This window comes from Brachypodium distachyon, chromosome 4, assembly GCF_000005505.3.
Source record: "Brachypodium distachyon strain Bd21 chromosome 4, Brachypodium_distachyon_v3.0, whole genome shotgun sequence".
NCBI classification, from domain to species: domain Eukaryota; kingdom Viridiplantae; phylum Streptophyta; class Magnoliopsida; order Poales; family Poaceae; genus Brachypodium; species Brachypodium distachyon.
Window position 1 is genome coordinate 13098957 of NC_016134.3, and position 26199 is coordinate 13125155.

Below are 26199 nucleotides of genomic sequence, written 5' to 3' on the forward strand. Positions count from 1 at the left end.
AATTTTGATTTTTATTGTTACGGATACAGAATAAAACAATATTGCTTTATTATTCAAACTCAAAATGGTTCAAACATTCGATGGATTTTGCCTTCTGCTCGTTCCACAAGGCCGGCCTGCTATTTCCTCTCTCTCCCTCTTTTGTCTTTTACTCCTGGCCCATCTTAAATGGGCCTTTGAGCCATCCCTACCTCTCAGCCCATGCAGCTTGGCTGGCCGACTCAAGGCATATAGACTCCAGCGTGTGGAGAGGGCGAGGAGATCGACACGTACCAGCGCACGAGCTTGGCGGGAGGCCCAACATGGATTTTCGCCCCTCCGACACACAATGACGTGCATGGACGTGGATTTTCCACTGCAAGAGCTGCTGCCGCCCCCTCAAGCCCCCACTCTACGAGGCGAGTCTCCCCAACCAAGTTGTCGATCGATGCAAAGATATTTATTTCTAGATCGATTAGGAATAGAGGAAAGATGAAATTTGTTTGGTCTCTTACGTTTGAATGGGTTTCTTTCTTTGTTGCAGTGCGAGGCGGAGGGGCACGTGGGTGTGCTGCCGCGACTACTGCCGCCACATGCACGGCGAACTCTGCAGTTGCACGGAACGACCCTCCCGCCCCGCGCTAAACGCCATCCTCGCCGCCGCCAAGGTGTCGTGCGTGTACAGAGAGTTCGGCTGCGGCCTCCACATCGTCTACCACAACGCCATGAACCACCTGCGCACATGCCTTCATGCGCCCTGCTTGTGCCCTGAGCCCGATTGCTCGTTCCTGGGCACCCCGCTGGCGCTGCTCGGCCACTTCGACACCGCCCACGCGCGGGCCATATTCACCGTCAGCTACGGCCACCCTTTGAAACTCACCCTTCCACTGTCTCAGCCATGGCACTTCGTCCTCGGGCAAGACGACCGCACCGTCTTCCTTGTGTCACTGGCCGGCACGCTCAATGGCAGCAGCTCGGCCATGGGAATGTCCCTGGTCCGCGTCAGGGGGGGACGGCGCCGTGGCATCGGCAAATTTTTTTCCCTTTCCCACCATTTCCCATCATTCACGGTCCTCTGTTCGTCAACCGCGGTTCAACTCATACAGTTAGAGTACAAAGTAAGCAGATTATAAGTTTTAACCCAAAAGGGTGTTGCAAAATAGAGATGATAAGTTTTTAAACCCACACCTTGTGCAACAATCTAAGGAAACAATGCAACTCAATAAACCACTCATCACATTTGTCCATGCCAAGGTCACTAATTTCTTCAGACCACATTTTATGACAGTTCTGGGTTTCAGGTCTAATAAGGAACTAAACAGAAAACAAACTCACATCCCAATAAGGGATGTCTGAACAATAACATTGCAGCTTTGTTTGACACTCACAATGCCACAAATGTTATTTTTCAATTTTTTTCTATATAAACATATGGAGAGAATGCACTTCAATTTTCTAATAGCCAAGAATATTTGGAAAAAAAGGTTGCAATTTGAGGTGTTACCTATGATGCCGCAAGTTAGACCAGAGCAGTACACTATTCAAAAAACAATTTTTCAAAAGTAGTTGGAGCTGGTAATGAAAAATGTATAGAAGACACAAGTAGAGAAACCCATCTTAATCAACCCGTACAATGCTCTGAGATTCGAATCCTACTTAACAAGTCTTCCTATGGTTTTCATGTTTGATAAATATCACATAGCCGATTCACTCAATCACAAGTTTATGGTTTATTTATAGGTATTATTTTTCTTCTGATTTCGCAAACAGAAATGCGTAATCTTTCCTGAAATGTTATCAACTAGGATTGCAAGTGGGAGCCCACTTAAGTCCTACTTCTAGTGCAATTCTTAGATTTTAGATCAAATTTTGAGTCAAAATTTTGAACTAGCAGATTCCAAATGAACTAGAAGTGGGACTTAAGTGGGCCCCCACTTGCTACCCTATTATCAACAAGTCTAGCCTAACATACCGCTCCAAACCAAAGGACACACAAAGGCCGAGACTTGTAGATGATCTTGCATGTATCTGTTAATACTGCTACTCGACAATGCTACAAAAACAGATTGACAATGTTAATTTTGATGAATTTTGAGATTCCAAAATTGATTGGATTAAGAAAATAGAGGAGCTTCTTCTCTAGATTCATTAACAACCCTGAAATACAGATGACACACACAAAATTGCAAATGAACTGAACAGTCTAACTATGGAATTTCTAGTCTAGTAATAACACAACATGCTATCAATCTTGGAAGAACATATTGGCACATTCCTAAGCTGGAAACGGAAAATAAACATTTGTTCTGGGCTTTGTGGCAGAGCACTTGCATTTTCCTTAACTCGAAACAAAGAATAAACATTTGCGTTGGACCCAGCAGTGATCTAGAGCATGCGAATGTATTAGCAAATCAGGTAAAGGAGATAATACACCCATAGGAGTAACATCAGATTGGAAGCAAGTAGTAGGATTCAGTTAACATAGACGGTATGAGCATAGATGCCAAGCCATCAATTTGTCAAACACTTAGCCTGCACAGGCATCACATTAAGGCTCATTCTAACCCTAAAGATGTTAATTACTTGATCCAAACAGCTACTGCTTCGTTTGAGCTAGATCATCGGATGCTAATTAAGAAGTGACACCTGCAGACGACACTTACAATCGCTGGCTGCATTAGCATATACGGCCGGTCAGCTCATCTTCTCGACGCGAATGTTGAGCCGCAGCTCTTTGGACGCTCCAGCTCCGACCAAGAAGTTCCCCAGCTGCCCAGCACCATCAACACGGGCAGCGCCTCCATGTAGACGGCCCCGGGCGCCGCGCAGCAGACCGCCACGATCTCCACCGACACGATCCCCGGCGCTGGCGCCGGGGGCGGCCCGTTGGCCCACAGCTTCACCGTGTACCATGACGTACACGGCCGACACCGTGGTGATGCCGGCCGGGCAGCCGGCAACGGTGAGGAGGAAGCCGCTGTCGTCTTCCACGACAACCAGGTGCCGGCGCGGCGGCAGCCCCATGCCCATGGCCAGCAGCTTGGCGTGAGGGACCTTGTGGACCGGCATGGCGTGCGAGGCCGTGAGGTGCGCAAGCAGCGCCACGGGGGGCGCCTGGAAGAAGCAGCCGGGCTCCGGGCACGAGCAGGGCGCGTGCGGGCAGACGCTCTGGTGCTGGCTGGCCTCGTGGTAGGGGACGAAGAGGCTGCAGCCATCATGCGCGCACTGGATCAGGGCGGAGGAGACTGTCTCTTCCAGCCCCGGGCACCGGCCGCTCGAAGCCGCCACCATGCTCGCATTCCTGGCACTGCTTGTACGGGATCTCCGCCAGGCAGCTCTCGCACGCCGTGTGCCGGCCGCCTTTGCACTGCACAAGTAACACAAAATAGAAATGTTTTGTTGCCTTCGTTCCAGGTGAATGGATCCACGGCCATGGGAGGTTTAACTACTGAAGAAGATGATCAAGTAGGTGCGTGCGTACCCGGAAGATTGGAGGCTTGAAGGGGCGGAAGCAGATGGGGCATTGGAGCACGCTAATGTCCAGCTTCACCGTGATGCCAACTGGAGAGCCCTGCTGCTCCGCCGCGACGATTGCTCCGGCGCCAGGTTCCTGCTTCACCTAGACGTTGGAGTAGGGCCAAGTGCTGCTGCTCTTCCCCGCGGCGCCCTGCATCTCGTTTCGTTCCTCCTCTTTGCACGCACGAGAAAGTGATTCTTGAGAGGCTCTTTCTGGTGAAGATGAAGAGGGAAGAAGATGAGGGCGATTTCTTTGACCGAGTAGGTGGGTGCCTCGCTTATCTGTCGCAACTTCAGCGAGGCGTGCTACACGGTACCACAACTATAAAGGGCATCTCCAAGGGCACTAGCCAAATACAAGACATTTGTCTGTTTTTGTCCGCGGACAAGAAAAACCCATCAAAAAAGATCACTTGATTAAGTTCATCTAATAATTAACCTACAGAAGGAATTTTGTAGGGCGTAGTTCACCACAGAGCAGATGAGTTCGTCGAACCTAATAACCTCGCATGCACCATCGAACAAGAGTTGTGATTGGGCTTACCGACTCAGAGAGGCGGAGGAGATCGAGATCCGCGACCGCTTGAAGGGGGCGGCGACAGCGACGGCGACGGGGCGGCACCGGCGGAGGCGTCGACGGCGATGGGGCGGAGACGGTGGAGGCGGCGACGACACAGGCAGCGACAACGGTATCGATCTATCGACATATTTCACCTTCAAATGTCACGCTCCAGCCGCATAACCCCCTGAAGTCCAAAACCGGTTATTTAGACCCCTAAATTCCGTAATACCATTTAAATCACGCCCCTAAGAGGTTTTACAGCCTACGTGGCACATTTAGGGCGGTGTAGGGGCTGATTAGGCTTTTTGGTGACGTTGACGTGGCCGAATCGGTTGGTACGGGAACCAAATCGCCGTGCGATTCGGTTCTGTCATTTCATCTCCTCTCCCTTCCCAGTCGAGCCGTCGCCATCTCCATCGTGGCGGCGACGCACCCTTCACGGCGAATCGGAGCAAGGCGCGTGCGAATGATCTGCAGCACGGGTCGGTCAGCGGAATCTCACCATGGATAAAGGTCAGTGCCATCAGATTTTTCCACTTCCTTCTCATCTAAGTGTTAGTGTTCTTCGTTTCGTAGGGTTAGTTCGTAGGGTTAGTGCAGATTGTTCCGAAATTGACGTAGGGTTTCTTCGATTTTTAGGCTCAGAGGATTTCGACCCGCTCGATTACATCTCAATCAGTTGCCGCATTTGTGGGCTATTTGTTAGATCGAAAGGGACACTGCAGTATGTGGGTGGGGCAGAGTATACTTTTCATCTGGAGAGAGATAAGCTGTCCTTTTATGAAATCAAGGAATCCCTTAAGGAATTGATCTGTGCTGAAACAGAATGGTATGATGCTAAGAGGCAACTGAAGATTCATTGGCTCTTTCCTGGGAACTCATTGGAGGATGGACTGTTTCTGTTGTTTGATGATGATTCAGTAAAGAGGATGGATAATGCCATGACAAATGGTGGTGTTGCGGAACTCTATGTGGAGCATTTTGATTCTGATGAAGTGGAACAGGAAAATGCTGAGGATAGTGACTGGGAGGCAGACAATGAGGCACAGGAGCAGGAGCAAGATGATGGTGTGGTTGACATAAGAATTGGTGAGACATATTCAAAGCATAAAGGAAGTAAAGTTCCTCTAGTCCAAGCACAGGAAGTGGATTCAGAATTTATGTCTGCACTTTTATGTGATGCACCTTCTGTTGAAACAATAAAAGATGACATGGAGAATCTTATAATCTCACCAAGGAGAGAAGGGTTTAGCACACCCAAGAGTTCTGAGAAGGACACACACCTCAAAAGATGTGACCCCAACTAAGGATGAACTAGATGCACAACTAGAGTCTTTCAGGCAGTTTTATGGTTACAGTTAGGAAGATAAGAAGAAGAGAGCAAAGAGGAGCTTAATACCTGCAGTTCCACATCCATCAACTTAGCCTAAACCTAAATCAGTAGCTGCAAGCGAAGCCAAGAGGAAACATCCAGGTCCAAAGTCATCAACTCAGCCTGAAGTAGCACCATCAAGTAAAAGGGCCAAGAATGAAACAAGTGAGATGGAACAAGTGGAACCTGAAAATACTGAAGATGAAAGTGACATTGAATATGTACCTCCAGAAGAATGCAGTTTAGGTGAGGACTCAGAAGCAGAACAAGTAAGGAAGATTGCTAGAGAGATAAGGAGGCAGAAGAGGGCTAAGAAAATGGGTGCCAGTAGAGGTCAAATTGTCAATGATAATAATGTTGTTGAAGAGAATGTAGCAGATCTAGATGAAGGGTCTAAAACAGAATACTTCGATTCAGATGATGATTGCTCTTATGATGAGGAGAGTGATGGTGAAGGAGGAAAGATATTCAAAAGGAGGAAAAGTGAATGGCCTAGGTATGACAGCAAAGCTAAAAAGGCAAAATTCAAGCTTGGTATGGTGTTTAGGAGCAAGGAACACATCAAGAAGGCTCTCATCAGGTATGGGATAAAACAACATGTACATCTGCTTTTCACTAAAGATGAGAAGGATAAGATAAGAGCTCATTGTTCATGGCCTGATTGCAAATGGATGATATATGCATCAAAGACAACCAAGAATAAGTGGTTGCAAGTTTCTACATTAGTGGATGAACATCATTGTATTCCTAGAAGAGACAACAACTTGGTAACAACAAATGTGATTGCTGCCAAATATGGAAAGTTGATTAAGACAAACCCTACATGGAAGCTTGAAAACATAAAAGAAACTGTACTTCAGGACATTGGAGTTGATGTACACATTTCCAAATGTAAAAGGGCCAAGAATATTGCGTTGAAGAAAATGTTTGATGCAACCCATGGTGAATATTCTCAAGTCTTTGATTATCAGCTGGAATTGTTGAGAAGCAACCCAGGTGGTACTGTGCATGTTATGCTAGACTCAGATCAGCCTGATGGCAGGCATGTATTTCAGAGGTTTTACATGTGCTTCAATGCATGTAAAAATTGCTTTCTAGCTGGATGTAGGAGAGTAGTTGGGCTGGATGGGTGCTTCTTCAAAGGAGCTTGCTATGGGCAGTTGCTATGTGCATTAGGTAGAGATGCAAATAACAGATGTACCCAATAGCTTGGGCAGTAGTTGAGAAGGAGACTACAGATTCCTGGTATTGGTTTCTTAACTTTCTGGATAAAGATCTCAAAATTAAAGACCAAGGAGAAGGATGGGTATTCATATCTGATCAGCAAAAGGTATACAACTTAGTAATTTGTTGTCTCACTGCCATAATCTCAATTAATACTTGCTTATGCTGACTATGTACAACTCACTTGCAGGGTTTGATTGGAGCTATTGAGCTATTAGTTCCAAAGGCTGAGCACAGGATGTGTGCTAGACACATATATGCTAATTGGAAGAAAAAACACCCTGACCATGATCTTCAGAAGCTGTTCTGGAGGGGTGCAAAATCTCCAAATAGAGTGCTCTTAAATTATAACAGGGCAAGGCTGGCTCAGGTAACACCAGAAGGAGCAGCAAATATGATGAAAACATCTCCTGAACACTGGAGCAGGGCTCACTTGAAGCTAGGTTCTAACTGTGATTCAGTTGATAATAACATGTGTGAATCATTTAACAACATGATCCTGGGATCAAGGTATCTGCCTATTGTCTCAATGCTAGAGTGGATTAGAAGAAAGATGATGGTGAGGATACAGGAGTGCAGAAGCAAGACAAGCAAGTGGAAAGGGACAATATGTCCTAATGTGTTCAAGAAGTTGAAACAGAACATCAACAGATCTGCAAATTGCAATGTTCTTTGGAATGGAAAGGATGGGTTTGAGGTTATAGAACATGGTAGATTTAAGTTTACTGTCTCATTGGAGAACAGGGTTTGCACCTGCAGGTATTGGCAGCTGTCAGGCTTGCCATGTTGCCATGCCATCAGTGCAATCTACAAGAGTTCCAAGCAGGTTGATGATTATATTGCAAACTGCTTCTCTATTGCAGTATATCACAAGATATATGATCACTGTCTGGCGCCACTTGAGGGAGAGGAAAGTTGGCCAACAGCAGACCATCCTAGGCCACTAGCACCTGGTTTCATCAAGATGCCAGGTAGGCCTAAGCTAGAGAGGAGAAGAGAACCAGGAGAGGCACCTAAGGGAAGTAAGATGTCAAAGGTTGGCACAAAAATCACATGTAGACTATTCCATAGACAGGGCCACAACATGAAGAGCTGCAAGAACAACCCCAATGTCAACCATAATGTCAATGCTCATATAGTGAAGCAATCAACAAAGAAGAGAAAAGCTGACAAGGCTGCTTTTGAAGCTGAAAATGCTAAAACAAGCTAGTAAAGGAAAGGTATGCATTTTATTTACAATACTCATCTGTACATTTTCTAATACTAACACAAGTTGAATTATTAGGATCCTGCACCCCAACCTACACCAAGGAACAAGAAAGAATATATACTCAAGAGGAATCAGTAGCTACAAGGAAACAAACTGCATTAAAGATTGGGGGAGCACCAAGCAAAAGGAAAGAAACTTCTTGCAACATTGGAGGAAGCCAGAGTTCACAGACAAGCTCCCAGCCAACCAAAATGAAGATGTTGCAACCTTCTCATTGTGTTTTCAACCTGGCTGCATTTAAGGCTGCCAAAATGGCAAAAAATGGTAACGAAGGCTCTTCATCTGAGAAGTGATCCATGTAATAGGAATAGTTACATTTGGAATGTTGTGAAACTTGAAAGTCTTTTGGAAGTGTCTATGTTCTGGAATTAGTAATCACTGTGGTTTTGGTATTAGTAATCACTGTGGTTTTGGTTTATGTTCTGGAATTAGTAATAACTATGGTTTTGGTTTATTGTTCTGGAATCAATTAATCACTGTGGTTTTGGTTTATTGTTCTGATTTTGTTACCACTGCCCACATAACATGCCAAATTTCTGTTCTCATTCTCATGCGAAACAACAACATTCAAGAATCTGATTTTATTACCACTGCCCACATAACAGAATCTACATAGGAAGCACTGCCCACATTTCAGTGGATTCTACATACCAATCACTGCCCACATAACACAGACTAAGACACAAACTAGGAAAAAAAATGAAGATCTTCAGACTTCGCATCTCATTCCTTGTTCTGTTGGCATCATTCTGTAGTGAAACCACCTTCTTCTCCTCGTCATCCAGCTTCTGTTTTGTTTGAAGAAGCTGCATTTCAACATCTCCAAGTTCAGACTTCAGCATTTCATTTTCCTTCTTCGATTTGACACAGCAGTCACGAAGATCTCCAATTAAATCTCTCAAAAACGATGTAGCTGCTGGGTCATGCCAACGAAAAAAGCTGCATCCGCCAGAAACCTAAAACACCCACAAAGGAAATTTTCAAATGACGAAAACCCTAAATTTTTAGAGACAGAGACAGAGAGCGCGAAGAAGACAGCCCCATTTAACTGCAAAACTTACCCGACGTAAGGGGCATGTGTGGTACTCCTCCCTGGGTTCTTCAGGCTCCATGAAATCCAACGTGGCGACTTCATCCCACAGTCGCGTAGCACTGCCGGCGAGTATTCCATTGGCTTCTCACGGTACGGGATGGGCGACGACAATGGGGGAAACGACGAGCTCGAACCACCGGAGCTGCCTGGTAATGAAGCACCATACCACCTTGTCGATGAGCCGGAACTGCGATCCATCGGGATGGGATTGCCGTGGCCGAGGATTGGGGCCTCTTGATTTTTAGGGTTAGCACGAGGGCGGATTTGGGGATTTCGGGAGCTACGGGAAGAAGACAGCCCCATTTAACCGATTCGGACCCCTTAGGGGCTCTAAAACCGCTTAGGGGCGTGATTTAAGTGGTATTACGGAAGTTAGGGGCCTAAATAACCGGTTTTGGACTTCAGGGGGTTATGCGGCCGGAGCGTGACATTTGAGGGTGAAATATGGACTTCTTTCTATTCTAATCGGCAGTTCTGGGCTTGTCATTGGCAGTTCTGGGTCTGATGGGCCTAGCCCGGTCAAGGTTTTTTTTTCGAGGGAAAAAAGGTCCGGTCCCTACTAATCAATGTTCTACTACTCATTTCTTCCTCTAGTATCAAAAGGTACAGTAAAAAACCTCTTTAAGAATAGATACATCCATATTTGGGCAAATTTGAGTCAAGAATATTACTACTCTAAGTTACTCCTCACTATGACCAGCCTCAACATTTGTTTGTAGTGGTGAAACGTACAACATTGAGAGGCTCAAGTTGATGTGCGAAGCGAAGCTGTGTATATAATCTCATCGACGGAAGCTCAGTGTCACTACTTTGACGCTGGCAGAACAACATGGCTGTGGCGCACTAAAAAAATGCTTGCTTCAAGTTCATCGCCTCTCCGGGCAACTTGAAGGACGTCATGGTGAGCGAAGGCTTTGAGCACCTCAGTAGAGTTGCCCCTCTATTCTGGTGGATCTGTTGGCCCATCTTGGACCGGGAACCATGAAAGTAATCGAATCTAGAGATTTATCTGAATTATATGTCCCGCTATTTATTTCTTCTAATTTCTGAAGTCAACATGCAAGTCTTACCACTCGTAGTATGTTTAACAGATTTCCTAGGGATCAGTTGCATGAGAAAACAAATTTATCAGCCGACAGCGGAAAAAAGAAAAGGTAAGTAAGTAAATAACAGAACAATAATTAGTGAAAGGCAGTTGGCCTGGTGGTGTGTTGATATTTAGTCTCTTGCAGAGGTTGCAGGTTAGATTCTCAACCCTGCCTTTCTTTTTCTTTTTCTATTTTTGTTTTTTATTTTACAAATCGCTTCATTTTTGCTTTTTATTTTTCTCTCTTACCTTTTGTTTACTTTATATATGTGCACTAACGTAAAATAGCATTATAAGATAATTTGTACACTTATTTTATTTTTTGCATCCCGATTTTTTTTTGGACGAGTTGCATATTCTGAAAATTTTAGTGCAATTAAAAAATTTCACATGCAATTTTAATGTTTCACTTGTAATTTTTAGAATCACGCATAACTTTCAGTTGCAATTTTTAAAATCACGCAAAAAATTTCACTTGCAATTTTTAGAATCGGCATAAAGGTTCGCCGGCAATTTTTAGAATCATGATAAAGTTTCACCTGCGATCTTGAGAATCGCGCATAAAGTTTCACCTGCAATTTTTAAAATCGCGCATATAGTTTTACCTGCAATTTTAAAATCGGGCATAAAGTTTTAGCTGCAATTTTGAAAATTTATTTTTATTTTTTTGTTGCATTTTTCCTTTTGTTCGTGGAGTTTGGTTGTGCATTCGTCAGGATCAGTCATTTTTCAAATTTCAAGTTTTTAGCATTGTTTCAAACTCGTAACAATTCACATGAGAAGTATACAAGTGGGAACTTGATTTATTAATATAAGGACTAATGCTTTTTATTTTGACACACGTACACACTCGCACACGTACACATGCATGTGCAGACACATACGGACAGGGATGCTGGCCGGTCGACCGCGAAATCATATTTCTCAGTCGACTGAGCCCTAGCTAGTCCCTATGTTTAATACTTATGGTTACATAAATTCTATTTAAACGGGGTTACTAAATTAATTTCTTCATGCTTTTGAAATTAAAAAAACTGACAGAAGCTTTTGATCATTCGATATAGAAACTGAGAAACTTCATAGTTCTCAACATATAGTCGTTTACAAGTTCTGCTAATTTGGAGCAAGATTTTACAAATCCAAAGGCAACATATATACAGTATCTTTACTGGAATCTATTAGACTGTCATTTATTGTTGCAACTGCTTTCCATACTGCTATACTCAAATGTAAGCACATGACTGTTGCGTGTTCGCAGTGTAGAGCATGCGAAGACGGTGAGCCGATGCATCACAGGAGTGCTTGCGGTTGGATTTGTTGTCATGTACTCCCCCTGTTCCAAAATGTAGGCCGTATAACTTTTGCTGACTGTCAAAGTTTAGAGTTTCTAGACTTTGACCAACCATATACCCCCTTTTTCAACCATATACCAACAGTAACGGAGCCAGGATTGGGCCACGCCCCAGGCCAACCTCATTGAACAGTGCTAAACAGCAAGTGAACTGTAATGAACAATGGTTAAAAGTCTGAAGGGCAGCACACTCACACCCCAGGGCATGGCCTGGTGTGCCTGGGACCTGTCTCCGCCCCTGTATACCAAAGCATATCAACATACGGGGTGTCAAATGAGTATCATTAAATATACTGGAATCACAGTACCTTGGTGTGACACCGTGTATGTTGATATGATTTGCTATAAACTTGGTCAAATTGTATAAACTTTGACAGACAACAATTATATGCCCTACATTTGAAATAGAGGGAGCATGTATGTGATTTCCTTTCCGAATGTGGGGTCACATTGTCATATTGTCATACAAAAGAGCACCAACATATCTGCCCTGAATTCCACAATACGGAGGACAAGTTTTCTGTCCAAACTCCAAATCTGACTGATAGAAGTATGAGGTTTCCGGAGAAACTAAAGATAATGAAACAGATAAGATGCCCACACAGTTTGCATGTATTGTCTAAGGTAAGCTAAGTGTGGAGCAAATTAGTACTCTAGCTAGCACCTCTTGCTGCGGGATGGGCCGAACCCGTCGTAATATATGTATGGTTCATATGCGTCGACGGCCTTTCTTTTACTTGCAAGCTTCGAGCTCATGGAGGGATTGTATCCTGCTGGTGGAGCCGGTGGCGCCGCCAAACACTTTTGTTTGGCATGGTAGGAGCAGAGCGAATTGGGGTTGCTCACTATCCGCTTGTAGAACCACCTCCTGCCATCACTCTTCTTGCACCTCCAGATAACTTGTTCCGCTCCTCCTGCAGCCACGCCCTTTTCCTCCTCACTCTCAAGCATTACCTTTTTCTTTGGCTCACTCTCGGTAGCCTTGTTCTCGACAACATTACATTGTCCTATGCTGGTTGGAACGAGACGGCCAACCGGGACGTCGATGCCAGCATAGTACGTTCTGTTGACGAAGTCCACATCCTGAGCGACCAAGATAAGAAAAAGAAGACATGGGTTAATTAAAACAACATGCGTGGATCGATATCTAGGGTCGAACCCTGACATACTGACTGCTGGCCACAACCTACATCCTAGAAAAAGAATCAAGATCTGCACATGATTTTCCACATGAAAAGGTAATTCATTTTTGTTGATCCGTTCAAATAATTTATGATGTCACACTCTGTTGTTCCTAGCTGGATTTCATATCATGTTCAGTATAAATTTTTGGATGGGGCCTAGTGGATAGTATTGGTTGGTCAATGTTCCGAAATCACAGCAACCACATGTATACAAAATCAGCCCACTATACACTGTTGTCAATAGTCAGACAGATTCATAATTTCATAAGTATATTTCTACAACTCCACATGCAGTGATTTAAGTGCTTTACCATTATCTCATTTTAGTTAATAACTAGAACTACCATCTACTTGAAAATATGTTTTGCCATACACACATTTAAAAACCTGAAGTAAGGTTTTACTGCTCGACTTAGTGGTAAAACCCAGAACAGATATTTTTATATCAGCGTAGTTTTCCCTCATGTAAATTAGGAACTCCTCCAAAACTCTGGAGTAAAACCCTATAATTAGTTGGATCTGAACTGCACATTGGCACAACATGGCAGTAACAACAGCTAGCTACCAAAAGGGGATTTGAACCAATTCCACAAAGGAGGTTGCATCCAAAACACATCTTAAACTTGTGAAACCATATGAGAATAGAGAAAGAAACTGATCAAACAAATCCACATACTATCCACTTCAGATTTCGTCCCGACCTTCTATTCATCTGCCCCTACCTTCTCCTAGTCCTTCCTAACACAATTATCATGGTGATTCAAAAGGAATTCCTTTTTTTAGCGTAAAATATGGCCTCAAATTTATATCTGTGATTTATATTTTGTCTAACTACAACAGAACAAGAAGCAAAAGCACCAACAAGATGCTACCTACAAAAAACAGGACCAAGTGAGTCAAAATAAGATCTCGAGCCAAGCGACGTCAAAGAAGAGTCGTCCTTCTATGATTGTGGTACAGATTAATTTATGAAAACTGCTGTTACTTTTTTTGTTCGTAGATAAAGTAATGTTTCCCTAATGATCTGTTAAAGGACAATACAGGTTGGCACCACAGTCATGCTCACCTCTATTAACAAAGTGAATCTAGCATTTGCTACTCTCTTGAGTTTTGATCCAGATGCACAAGTTGGTGGTATTAGGTTAGGAAACCAATTCTGGAAAGCGCGTGTTACTTACCCTCTTGAAGAACAAGAGGAGCTCATAAGACCATGGGGGCAGTACAAGACAATTGGTGATGCCAAAGGGAAATATATTGCTTGGCATTCAGTTGTTGTACGTTAAATTTTTTGCTTGAATCAAATTCACTGATTCTTATATATTATAATTCATATTTATGCGCTTGCAATATATTGTTATCCGTGCAGGTTGAAAAGGTCAATGGTTGATGAGAGTTTAATTAGCCAAAGAAAGATGAAGCACTGAAGTTGTGAAGAATATATCGGCCTACTTAAGTTTCATAGTTTAGAACTAAAATCTCGACTATTGTTCAACTTTTCTCTTGTGTTTCATAGTGTTTACAACTAAAATCAGCTGTGCTTGTTATATCTGGAATGATGTGAACAATTAATATGTAATTGTTTCCTTAATTCAATGCTATATATACTGATTGTTCTTTGTTTGACCACTGGCTTCTCTAGCTACCGGATAAAGATTATTTGCACATGCTGAGTGAACACAGAACATAATCTGCATGTACTTTTTTACATGTGTTGCATTTTTGTGTTTCTAGTAGGTGTAAACTCGGTCATGTTAACGTGTGTTGGTACATGCCAAAAAGAGTGTTGCTGCATTGCAACACATTTCTGTTTCTATACCTACATTCAAATTGTGTTGCAGTTGATCAACCTTAGCAACACTAGCAATAACAACACATACTATATGTGTTGAATATGTGTTGCCATAGGAGCTAGCAACACACTTCTGTGCATATAGCAACACGTATGTGTGTTGCTATCTCAAACTTCCTGGACATGATCGACTACTTCCTTACCCGTTTTGAACCGCGGATGAACCCTAGCGAGCAGCGAGAAGTGAACAAAGCATCCTCATACCAAGCGAGCTTGGGACTAGATCTTATGGCACACATATGAAAGCGGATCGCAATACTGACGACGGCAGCAAGGAGAGGGGACGACCGGGGGCATAGGGTGCTGACCTTGAGATCTGAGAGGTCATGTTGGACCTCGAAGCTCGATACCGACTGGCTGGTGTTGCAGAGCAGCTCGGAGGAAGCCCCAGCTGCGAAGCTGTCGCCTCCAGCATGGGATTCGCTGCGCCAGAGATGGGGCCTCGCTGGCCGCAGCGGCGGACGTGGGGCCTGAAGCTCCAATCGGGGTGCAGGGTTGGGCGGCGAGCGCAGCGCGTCGAAGTACTCGGAACCGAGCACGCGGCTGGCGGCATCGCAGATCCGCATGGCTGGTTGAGTGGGTGATTGTACACCGCGGCATAGCGAACAGAGGGATCTGGGGGAGTTAGGGTTTGGGATTTGGTATGAGAGGAAGCACGAGAGACGCTGGATGTCTAGACGAGGAACGCAGAGATGAGTGATGTGAGCTCAGCAGTGTGGGCGCCGGATTTCTTTGTCTTGGGACAGTAATGTGACGTTATTTTTTTCCTTAAGTTCTGCTAGCTAGGGGCTCAGACGCCTCAGAAGTAAGAATTTCTCGGTCGATCACGTGAACAGTTTGATCACTTTGTTGTGTTTTTGTTCGCATATTTTTTATGTTGGTAGATGATGGCCAGGATCTCTCCCTCGTCGTCGTGGAGAGACGTACGCGAGGCCAAGCAGCCCCTCCCGCCGCGGGGCGCAATCATCGGCGGCACCGGGAGGGCGGTGAGCCACCACGAGGGCGTTACCATAAATGATCAGTACAACAATTACCTGCTGGTGCCCTAGACATTTGATTTGGTTGGTGTGCTGCTTCCTTTTTCTTCCGGTGCTCGTGACTCGTCCGTTCATAAACCCTCTTAATGCTGTATATGCGATTGTTCATGGCGTTTGAAGAAATCCGATAGGTGTGCTACAATGTGTTGGATTTGCTTTGGAATCTGGATCAATGGCGCTTCAATAGATCAACTATGCCTCGCATCGGCACACATTGTGATTATATATGGTCGTGATTAGGTTATACTGACGCTCTTATGGTATTAGCAATTAGGCAGGAAGAAATCTTTCTGTATTTGTGATCTCAGAAATGGATTACATATAATAGGAAACAATAGACAATTTAAGTAAAGAGTAATGCACCTGAGAAAGGCTTATAAACCTCCTGAAAAAAGGAAGTCCTATAGAGTATGAGGAGATGCTTCTGAATGAAACAAATTCTGAAATATTAGTTCATAGTATTGTACTGCGGAGTGAGACTAGGTGTTGAAATGCTGAAGCAAGGACACAGTCCACGTCATTTATCGTTCTCAAAGCTATCATGTAAATCCGCAGCCTTCCCTGAGACCTTGAGATTGTTTACCCACACGTTTGCATGCTTTACATGATTGCTTTTGGAAGTATGTACACTGAACAGCTAATTAAATGAATGAATATGAATTTAATAACAGATTTTTACCCACTTCCGATGATCATGGAATTGAGTCTCGAGCTGAAATGCTTCCACACACAAAAAAGGAAAAACTGAATACATAGGCTGATGATTAGGGGCCTTTCCTTTACAGGTATGTGCACTACACACAAGACTGTACAATTTGTTAGAAAAACCTTCTACTCCCTCCGTCCAATGATGGATGTCTCAACTTAGACTAAATTTGAATGCATCTATACACTAAGTCACATCCAGATACATCCAAATTTTGACAAACTTGAAACATTTTTTATTGGACAGAGGGAGTAATGAAGTTAAACCTAGTCTGGTGAAATACAAGATTACTTCCTATTGGTTTGTTCTCCTTTGACTACATCTCCACCGGCAGGTTCACATCTGCAGTGTCCAGGCAGGAGACCACATCTTGAATGCTTGGCCTCATGCAAGGATTATGGTTGATACACTTGTAAGCAACTTCAACATTTGTTCTTCAAGCCCTCTTTCTCTCAGTGTACATCCCAAAGACCTAGTATCTCAATCTGCTTTCCCTGAGACCTCATCTCCAGTACCCATTGGACAAGTCCCGTTGACTTGGACAAGACCTGCAAAACTAGATCGATTATCAATGCAATAGTGCCGTAGTCGGATCCGTTTTTCTTTCGGTTTTGCTATTTTGAAGACGAAGGAGAAATAACTATTCCTAATAAGTCAAAGCTAACAACCCTCTGATAACATACTTTTGGGGCAGTAACATGATTATTTTTCCTTCAGTTCTGCTAGCGCCTAGGGTTCAGTCGTCTTGCCTTTTTTTTATGTAGATGACGATTATGATCATTGAATGAGAAATTGCTGTTTCTAGGTCTACTATGATAGTGTGTCATAGTCGGACCTTTTTTGTTCTTTTCAGTTTAGCTGCTTTCTAAGGCGACCGAGAAATAACTATTTCTAAGTCGATGCCGATCCAACCATTGAGATCGGCGCAAGCTAGACTAACATCGAGTCATGAACTGCCAAGCTGTGCTCAAGCTAGTTCGCTACATCTAGTCATCTACAAAGCAGAAATGTTGAAACGAAACTTGCCTGGTGGCTCACTTGCCGGCGGTGCAGTTGGTTGCGACATCGTGCGGGTGGGAAAGGTTGGGTCGGAGCTAGGAGCCACCGCTGCCGAGACGGCTGACGCGAGCTGGACGATCTGCTGGCGCCGCCGCCGCCCTCGGGGTCGAGCTGGAGATGGCTCGAGTGCGTGTGTTAGGTCTTAGGTCTGAGCGGGTGAGCCAGAGACAGTTTGGGCCAGCTGGGCGTTTAGGCTGACAGGGCACTGTTTTGATTTTGGACGCTAAAAGAAATAGCGACGCTATATGAAATAGCATATAGCACTGTTTAGCGTGCTAATAGCACTAACAGGGGCATAGCGCAAAATATTGCTTATACGTAGCATCGTGTCTCTGCCGCAGCGTAAATGTGGTAATTCGTGTCACAAGTTTGCTTAAATTAGTTAAATTTATACTCCCTCCGTCTAACAAAAGATGTCTCAAGTTTGTTAATATTTGGATGTATCTATACATGACTTAGTGTATAGATACATTCAAAAATTTAGTCAAAATTGAGACATCCTTTGTTGGACGGAGGAAGAACAAAATTATGTTAAATAAAGTAGATTTTGTCAAAAAAATAAAATTAGGGGGTAAAAATGAAATTAATTGTAAACGTAAAAATGTGACTTTTGACTTTAGCCTTTTACTTACACCATCATATCACAATATCAAGTCAAATGACAATTCCAATGACAAAAAGACATAAATATGAGCCAAAAACAAAAGCTATTAGTAAGCCTTGTCGCCGGAGTCGGTCTCGGAGGCGGCTGATGGCGAGCTAGGAGCTCTCTGGCTCCAGCGCGTGGTTGTCTCGGCCATCTCCATCTCTAACCGCCGCCGATCGTCAAGCACCTACTCAAGACCGATGTCAATCCCATCCCAACGGTTCCATGCAAGGGCGACGCGCTTTCACAAGGCCTCTGACCAGACGCGGTGGCGGCACTCCTTGTCAGCGGCATCGCGCCACCTAGCTCTGGCAGGAGTTCCTCGGCCACGCGGTGAGGCAGAGCGACCTCCCCGGCCTCACCCTGCCCCAATTGAGCTATTCACGTGATGAGATGAAGTTGTTCGCTGGTGTCTGGACCAACGCCTGCACCACACCGTGAAGATCGAGGAGACGAGGACTCATGAAACGAAAAAGGACCCCGCCACCGCCGTCCACCGTACCGCGTCGGCTTCCTCTGGCAGGGGCGAGGGGATAGGAGGATCTAGGGGGCGGTGACAACTACGGTTCTGCCCGAGCTGCTCCTAACCTGCTACTACTATGTGGACTAGATGCCAAATTTCCTTTCCGGCGCGCGGTCCCAATTCTCTCACGTTAGCGGGAACACTCTTTTTTCGGGGTGCGTTTTCACAGTTGATAAACACTACGAACAGTTATGTCCACGGATCTCGAAGCTACCATCAATGGTGAAAAACACACCGGGAGGATCCGGGCCCGGTAATATCGCCGCTTTACCCATGACCTTGTTTGGTACAAGGGTAATTCAAAGGGTTTGTAAATTAACACTAGTACCTCCAAATGAACCGTTGGATAGATTTGGATTGCAAGGGATAAATCAAGAAGATAAAAACAGGCCGGCGAGTCAAGGACGGGTCGTGCATGACCAACACGGTTCAAGTGGGCAGTGGCGGATCTAGGATTTTGCGTCAGGGTGGTCCAATGTATAATTTTTTTTTCCCGATTTATACTGCAACTAGTGATTTTTTTAACCCAAATATTACTCCCCAACAGTAAACATGCTAATATTGAATTTACCAAAAACACGATACAAATATATCATCAAGTGGAATTTGTATGTTATGTGTAGAAAATTACGACATTGTACTCTCTCCGATCCTAAATTGTTGTCGAAATATTACATATATCTAGACGTTTTTAAAAAATAGATACATCCATATTTGGACAAATTTGAGTCAAGAATTTAAGATCAGAGGAAGTACCGATTTAAAAAAAAAATCAGAGAAATGCCTAAAAACAAGTCGCTAGCTCGCCGCTCTACTCCTGCTGCAGTGCTGCTGGCTAGTCGCAGACGGCCTGTTTTCTTGCGGGGTCCGCTTGTACTAGTCATTTTGTGCACCGCGTCCAAAATAAAAGTCCTATTCGTGCACCAAGTGGATTAGTTTGGGACTTCCGGCCGGTTTGCAGGCCTTTTTGGTAACAATATATAAAAACCCTCAAGTACGGGGGCCCTAATCCCAACCGTCGCTGCTAGCTGTGGCCATGTCCGTCTCTTCTCCGTCTTCCATCGGCACGTCGCCGCTGTCCGCCTCGGCCATCGTCGCCCACGCCGTTTCTGGGTCGCATGTCCTCAAGATCGACGGCTACTCCTGCACCAAGGGCCTCGGGCACGGCAAATCCATCAAATCCGAGAAGTTTACTGTCGGAGGCCATCGCTGGTGTCTGCATTACTATCCCGACGGCGAAAATTCAGAATCTGCCGATTGGATATCCATCTTTCTGAATCTCGATCACGGCGGCGCCAATGAAGTCACGGCACGATTCGGGTTCAGTTTACTTGACCGATATATGCAACCAGTGCCGTTGTACAGCAAGTCGAGCAAAGAGATCGACGCCTTCTCCAGTAAAGAATCATCGTGGGGCTTCGTTAAATTCATCAAGAAGAAGGACTTGGAGGAATCATCTTATATACCTCAGGGATGATGTTCTCAACATTAGAAGAACCGGTCTCTTTCTCAGGCGCTCATCAATTATAACTGGATTCATGATTTGAAGGGCGTTCTCGATCAGTGCGGCGGCCTTACATCAATTCGTGGATTTATTCCATTTCGTCTCCTTCATCAGACTCTATCCTACCTTGCCGGACAGTATTATCTGGAAGCTAACAAGTTCAGGCGTCTATTCTGCTAGCTTGGCTTATCAGGCTCAATTCCATGGCCTTGTCAAGGTTCACCTTGCGAAACTCATTTGGAATTGTCGTGCTCCTGCCAAATGCAAATTTTTTGGTTGGCTGCTGGCGCATGAACGGGTCCCGACAGCTGATGTTCTCATGTTGAGAGGGATCGACTGTGATAAATGGTGCTCTCACTGCCCATCTATGCCTGAGGATGTTGTGCACCTGTTCATTGACTGTTCTTTCGCCCGGCAGGTTTGGTGCCTCGTTGGGAACCGCTTCAATCTTCCCCCTCTCCGGCCTCCTAGTTGGAACGACACTTCCTCAGTCATCTCTTGGTGGTCTGATAGGATGAATGCCATCTCCATCGGCAAAACCAAAGCGGAAATCAAAGGGGCTACCTCTTTGTTCCTTCTTACACTATGGGCTATCTGGAATCTATTATATACTAAAAGTACATGACGGAGCAACCACAAAAAAGACAGAAAGGCTAGAAAATTCCAACAAAAAGCAAAACATCTAGCCATTGATGTGGTAGAATACTAAATCAGAGCCGTTGATATCTTTCTTAATCAACGTGGGCCTCCAGGCCTCAACCTACCGGCCTCTCGATCTCGACCAGGCTCCCGATCTCCGCAGAGGCAGAGCCGCCGGCCCTTCAACTGCGGCGCCTCCTCCATCCTCCCCTCGCTACACCCTCCTCTGTCAGCCTCGGTGTATGTCATAAACTAATTTGATCTCTACCGTTTTCCACTCCATATTACTGGCTGCATTATTTTGATATGTTTGAGTGATCAGTGTGCCATGGTTGTATCTTCATTCTTGACAGCAAAAAAGTAAGAATAAGTATTTAAAAACACATAGTTGTGCATGCGAGAGCATAGAACAATCAATGCAAAAGCAAGTAAAGTAAATGCTTTTCGACAATGAGAAGCAATACTAAATCTGGCTACAACCACGTTGGGTACGCTTATATCGATGGATGTTGTTATATTAACAACTCTGCAGATTACAAGCAAATTCTAGACCAAATGCACTTTCACATGTTACTGGGAACTTCATGTTGATTTGGTTTCGGTAAGCATATTATCTCCTGTTCCACTGCAACTCATGTCGTAATTGTTTTAGAAGTACATTATGTTAGCTTTGACTCAACATTGTGACAGTGAATAACATTTGCCAAGTTTAACTCCATTGGGGAAAGAACTTTATTCATGTATGCATATGTAGACATATACTATATTTAGAAAATCCATATAGGTAGGGAGTACAGAAACTGCTGTGGAAAATATAAGCCCGAAAATGATTTTGAGCTAACATGTAATCATAATTGAGAAGCTCGATACTCGGTTGGATTTTCGAAATGCGCACTGAAATTATGGTGCTATACCAAATCGTAAACAATGCATCATGCATTCTGTTTTCATTTTATTCATGGGTTAAAAACATATAATGGCTAGCAAATTATAATTATATGTTGGGACAATCTGCTCAATCAGTGTAAATAGATTTCAATTCCCCCACATTACTACTTAAACTATAAAATTCATTGCCTATCTGAAAAGAGGTAAGCATTAATTCGTGGTGTTGCTCTGTACAGTGCAAACATTCAAAATGAAGTTAAAATTCTTCATGACAGATTTGATCATATGCCTCACTTTATTTTGCACTTCCATAATCAAACCTGCCATTTTAATTGGCAGGCCTGACCGTATGGGTACATCAACGTGAACATGCATGTATAATTCAGGAGGAATGGAAAGAGAATAATGTAGCTCAAAGGTGAGTTCACCTAAAGAATCTCCATGGTTTAGTTTTTCCTCTTGGCAGAAAGTTGCTATAGGTTTTGAGCATTTATTAGTAAACTAAATTTTCAAAATAGAAATGAGTACATAAGGTCTTCTCATTATGTGTTAATGTAGGGTCTTGAACTTTAACATAATTAATATGCCTTGCACTGGACCCAATGTTTTGTCAGGATGAGATCTGCTGGATTAAGTCTTCTGGAGCTATTTAAAGTGTGTTAAGTGCAATAATTTTGACGGTTTGGTGTACTGAAATCAATTTTATAAGCAATGGCTAAGTTTGCTTTTTTTGTAAACAACAATATATGCTTTACCTACTAAGAATGAGCATACTTCAAACACAGTGCTTTTTTTTCCATGGGATGTAGTATTGTACAAAAACGCAATACATCCGGCAAGTACTTGAGTCCATTAATCAACCACAACAATGCATAGAACTTGAAGTTCCACTTTAAGAACAAGTTGAAGAGAATTGACCACCTATACTTCAATGTAGACTTTCTTCTCCCTAACTCCAAACTAAACTTTCTCTTGCCATTCACTCCCTGGCGGCTCTCAACGCTATTGCTAGCCGCCGCAAAATGATCAACTCGATCTTATCACCATTTCTGCGCGTTCTGCCCAAGAGCTCCATTTTATCTTATGCTTCATGGCCAGGGCTAAGGTACATGTAACACTATGTTTATTTTCTTTCTGTGGATCTATCAACACATATAATACAACATCTAGCGAACCTCCAGGCTTTACGTGCTTAATGGTTTAATTCATATTGGCTTTCTTTGGTGGTATTGCATACAGAGAGCAGCCTACACTGGTGAAACAACAGGTGCGTATTGGTCAAGAATGTATTCGGCAAATATGCATGCTGTTTTGGTATCAACTAAAGCTGCAGTTGTTTTGTTGATCTTTTCCGTTGTGCCATGTCACATTCTATATATTCCCTTCGTCTCATATTAAGCGACTCAAATTTGTCTATATATGGACGTATCTATATACACTAAAATACGTCTAGATACATGTAATATTTAGGCACTTAATATGGGACGGAGTGAGTATGTGAGGACTGAGGATATGTTGGTCGAACTCCATAATTATAGGAGGATCCAACAGATGAATGCTCATATTGTAATACATATTCGCAAAAAAAATATGTTTCAGTACATGTAAATGAGTTTCTAAATAATTAAAATGAATTGGTCATGATTCTATTCGTAGAATATAAATACATTTCAAGTCATAAATTCTATTTAACGGACATTTTTAGACATTGCCCTCGCATTTGCGAGGGCCACCATGCTAGTGAAAGAAATGGGAGGATCTTCAAGAATCGCAGACGTTCGGCGAGGGTGACGGTGGAGCTCATTCAAGAGGACGCCCGTCTTTGGAGTCATGCCGACTCTTTAGGGATTGGTGCCCTCCTGTCTGGGAAACGATGATGTCCCGTGATTTCTTTTGGGGTCTTTTGTCTTTCTCTCTTCCTTTGTAAATTCATAACTTGTTACTTTTCTTCCGGTTGAGTTTTCTCGACTACTTATTAATGAAAGGCATGCTGTGCTTCTTTCGTCAAAAAAAAAACATTAGGTGCGATGTCACGGTAGCAAAGGAGATCTTCACCGAGCCCATCCTGCCAGCCGTCTTGGTTCCGCCGTCAGACATGGCAAGTCATCTTGGCCAGCTCCTCTCCACCGGCGATGGGGCAGATGTCACTTTTGATATCGGCGGTGAATCGTTCGCCGCGCACAGGTACATGCTTGCTGCCCGGTCCTCTGTTTTCAAGGCAGAGCTCCTCGGTCCGATGAAGGAGAAGACCGCAGCTCATGTTAAGATATTTGACATGGAAGCCAAAGTGTTCAAGGCTTTGCTCCACTTCGTCTATACTGACACGCTGCAGCTTGAGATGGAAGAAGACACTGCCGTGATGGCTCAACATTTGCTTGTAGCGGCAGACAAGTACAACATGGAGAGGCTCAAGTTGTTATGCGAAGAAAAGCTGTGCAATCTCATCAGCAGAAGCACAGTGGCGACCACGTTGACGCTGGCAGAACAGCATGGTTGTGGCGCGCTCAAGAATGCTTGCTTCAAGTTCCTCACCTCTCCAGGCAACCTGAAGGCAGACATGGCGAGCAAGGGCTTTGAGCACCTCAGGAGCAGTTGCCCCTCTGTTCTAGAGGAGCTGATGGCCAAGCTTGCACCATGATCTCTACCTGTTGAAAGTAACAGAATCTGGAGATTTATCTGAATTATATGTCCTACTGGACCTGCTATTTATATTTTCTGAAGTGACCATGCAAGTAGTACTAGTTGTCTGTAAGAATTTTTGGTTACATAAATTCTAAAAACGAGGTTACTTACTTAGTTTCCTGTGTATATCAGACCAGTCATCTTTTGATATCATTCTACATGCTAATTAATTAGGGGAAAGCTTTTACAAATCCAAACGCAACACATACAATATGGTTCTACTGGCATCTGGAACTTAGTGTTCCTACCGATTTCCAAACTCGGTACTGCTAAGTTCAGTTGCAGTGCTGCTATGCGTCTAATTAAGCCGACGGCTGTCGCGTGGTCGCGGCGCAGCGTGGCGAAGACGGTGAACCGATGCAGGAGTGCCCACGGCGTCGTGTGTGCTGACAGTGTTGTGGGCGGTGAGTTAGATTAGATACCAATGTCAGTATTGTGCTGCCAGGTAGCTTGGCAAACATTGCACCGTTTCTCGTGCAAGATCAGGAACAAATCTAGACGACAAAAAGATTCAGGTTGAAACATGTTGTAAAAGACACGGAGCATAAATCCTCCATAAATCAGAAGCTCTTATCCAATATTTCTCAAACGTTAGATTGCTAGAGGATATATTAATTTGAGGAAGAGAGGTAATATTGGCAAGTAAGAATGTAAGATTGATCACCACAGGAAAACGGTTCTTTGTCGTCTGCCGAGGGCTTTGTCGAGTGTTATTCCTCGGCCACTCGGCAGAGACCTATTCGTGTCGTAGCTTTGCCAGGCCGGTGGCTTTTTATCAATGTCACTCAGCAGAATATACAACACACACTTGGCAAGGAAAAGCACTAGGCAAAACAAACAAATACTCTCGGCAAAATAGATGAAATACACTACGCAAAGGTAGTGCACACAGCAAAGCCGGTGGACCCATTGTGTCCTCCATCGCGGCTGTCGGCTTGACCCTCTTTGTTGAGTGTCCATCATAAGACAATCGACCAATCCAATGTCATATTTTTTTTCTTCTCATTTCACCTCTTTGTTTAAAATATGGTGTAAACCACACATTTTTTAGTTGAAAATTTTACTAGGGCATTAATGATGAGTGATGTGAATTAAAGTCACCCCTTTTATGTAGACATTTTTTTACCATTTTATAGAAAATAGGAAAATCTGAAATGTTACCGAAATATTGTCAAACATCAAAACCATTTGTGATGCATAGTGACATGTTATGGCTATATAAGCTTGGAATAAAAATACAAGTAATACACAAATTTGAAATGGTCCATGGTTCACAATGTACACAATCTCAGAAATAAACCTCCATATTTGAAGTTCGAACCAAGTTTTCTAATAATTTGGCCAATTTTTGAGTTGCAATTTTTACTAGACTTCCATTTAGTATTAATGATGATTATCATCAGCTAAAATCACCCCAGTTATGCAACTGTTGTTTTTAGAAAATATTCTAGAGTTGTTTAATAGGAAAACTGAAATAATACATAAACATTGTCATAAATTCAAAACTTTTGACATGGTGCCATGTTATGGGCAACTAAGTTTTGTATAAAAATAATAAGTTAGCAAAACACAATTTAAAATGCTACAAGCTTCATAAAAAGAACTATCTCGGAAGAAGTTTCTAAAACTTAGGTTCCAAATCTCCAAGTTTTGTAATAAATTTGACCAATTTTTTTTCAAAAGTTCATTTAGCATTAGTGATGATAATTTTGAATTAAAATAACTCAATTTATGTAATATTTCTTTTAAAATATTCAAGAGTTGTTTAATAGAGAAACTGAAATAATACTTAAACAGCAACAACAACAACTATAAGGAGAAAGTAACGTGAAAAGCCAGACGGGCGCGCGGCTTCTCGGTTCCCGTCTCGCCTCCTCGATCGCCTCCGTCTATCATCAGCATGCATGCAACACATTACTTAATGGTCACACGCAACGATCAATAAGCGTCTCCTCGCCTGGCGGCCAACGACGACTGCTCGTGTGTCGCGCGCAGCTATATAGCGCTGGCTGGAGTATATCATCGTGT

At 43.5% G+C, this 26199-nt stretch overlaps 1 protein-coding gene and 1 pseudogene across 1 annotated transcript; both read left to right on the top strand.

Moving 5' to 3' along the window:
* Positions 1-572: 572 nt before the first annotated feature.
* LOC112268636 (E3 ubiquitin-protein ligase SINA-like 10) lies at positions 573-1821 on the top strand. The gene is made up of 2 exons (XM_024454541.1): positions 573-974; positions 1750-1821. The coding sequence occupies exons 1-2, from the start codon at positions 573-575 to the stop codon at positions 1819-1821; spliced, it is 474 nt and encodes a 157-aa protein (XP_024310309.1).
* Positions 1822-19494: 17673 nt separating this feature from the next.
* LOC112268637 lies at positions 19495-24127 on the top strand (annotated as a pseudogene).
* Positions 24128-26199: the final 2072 nt, after the last annotated feature.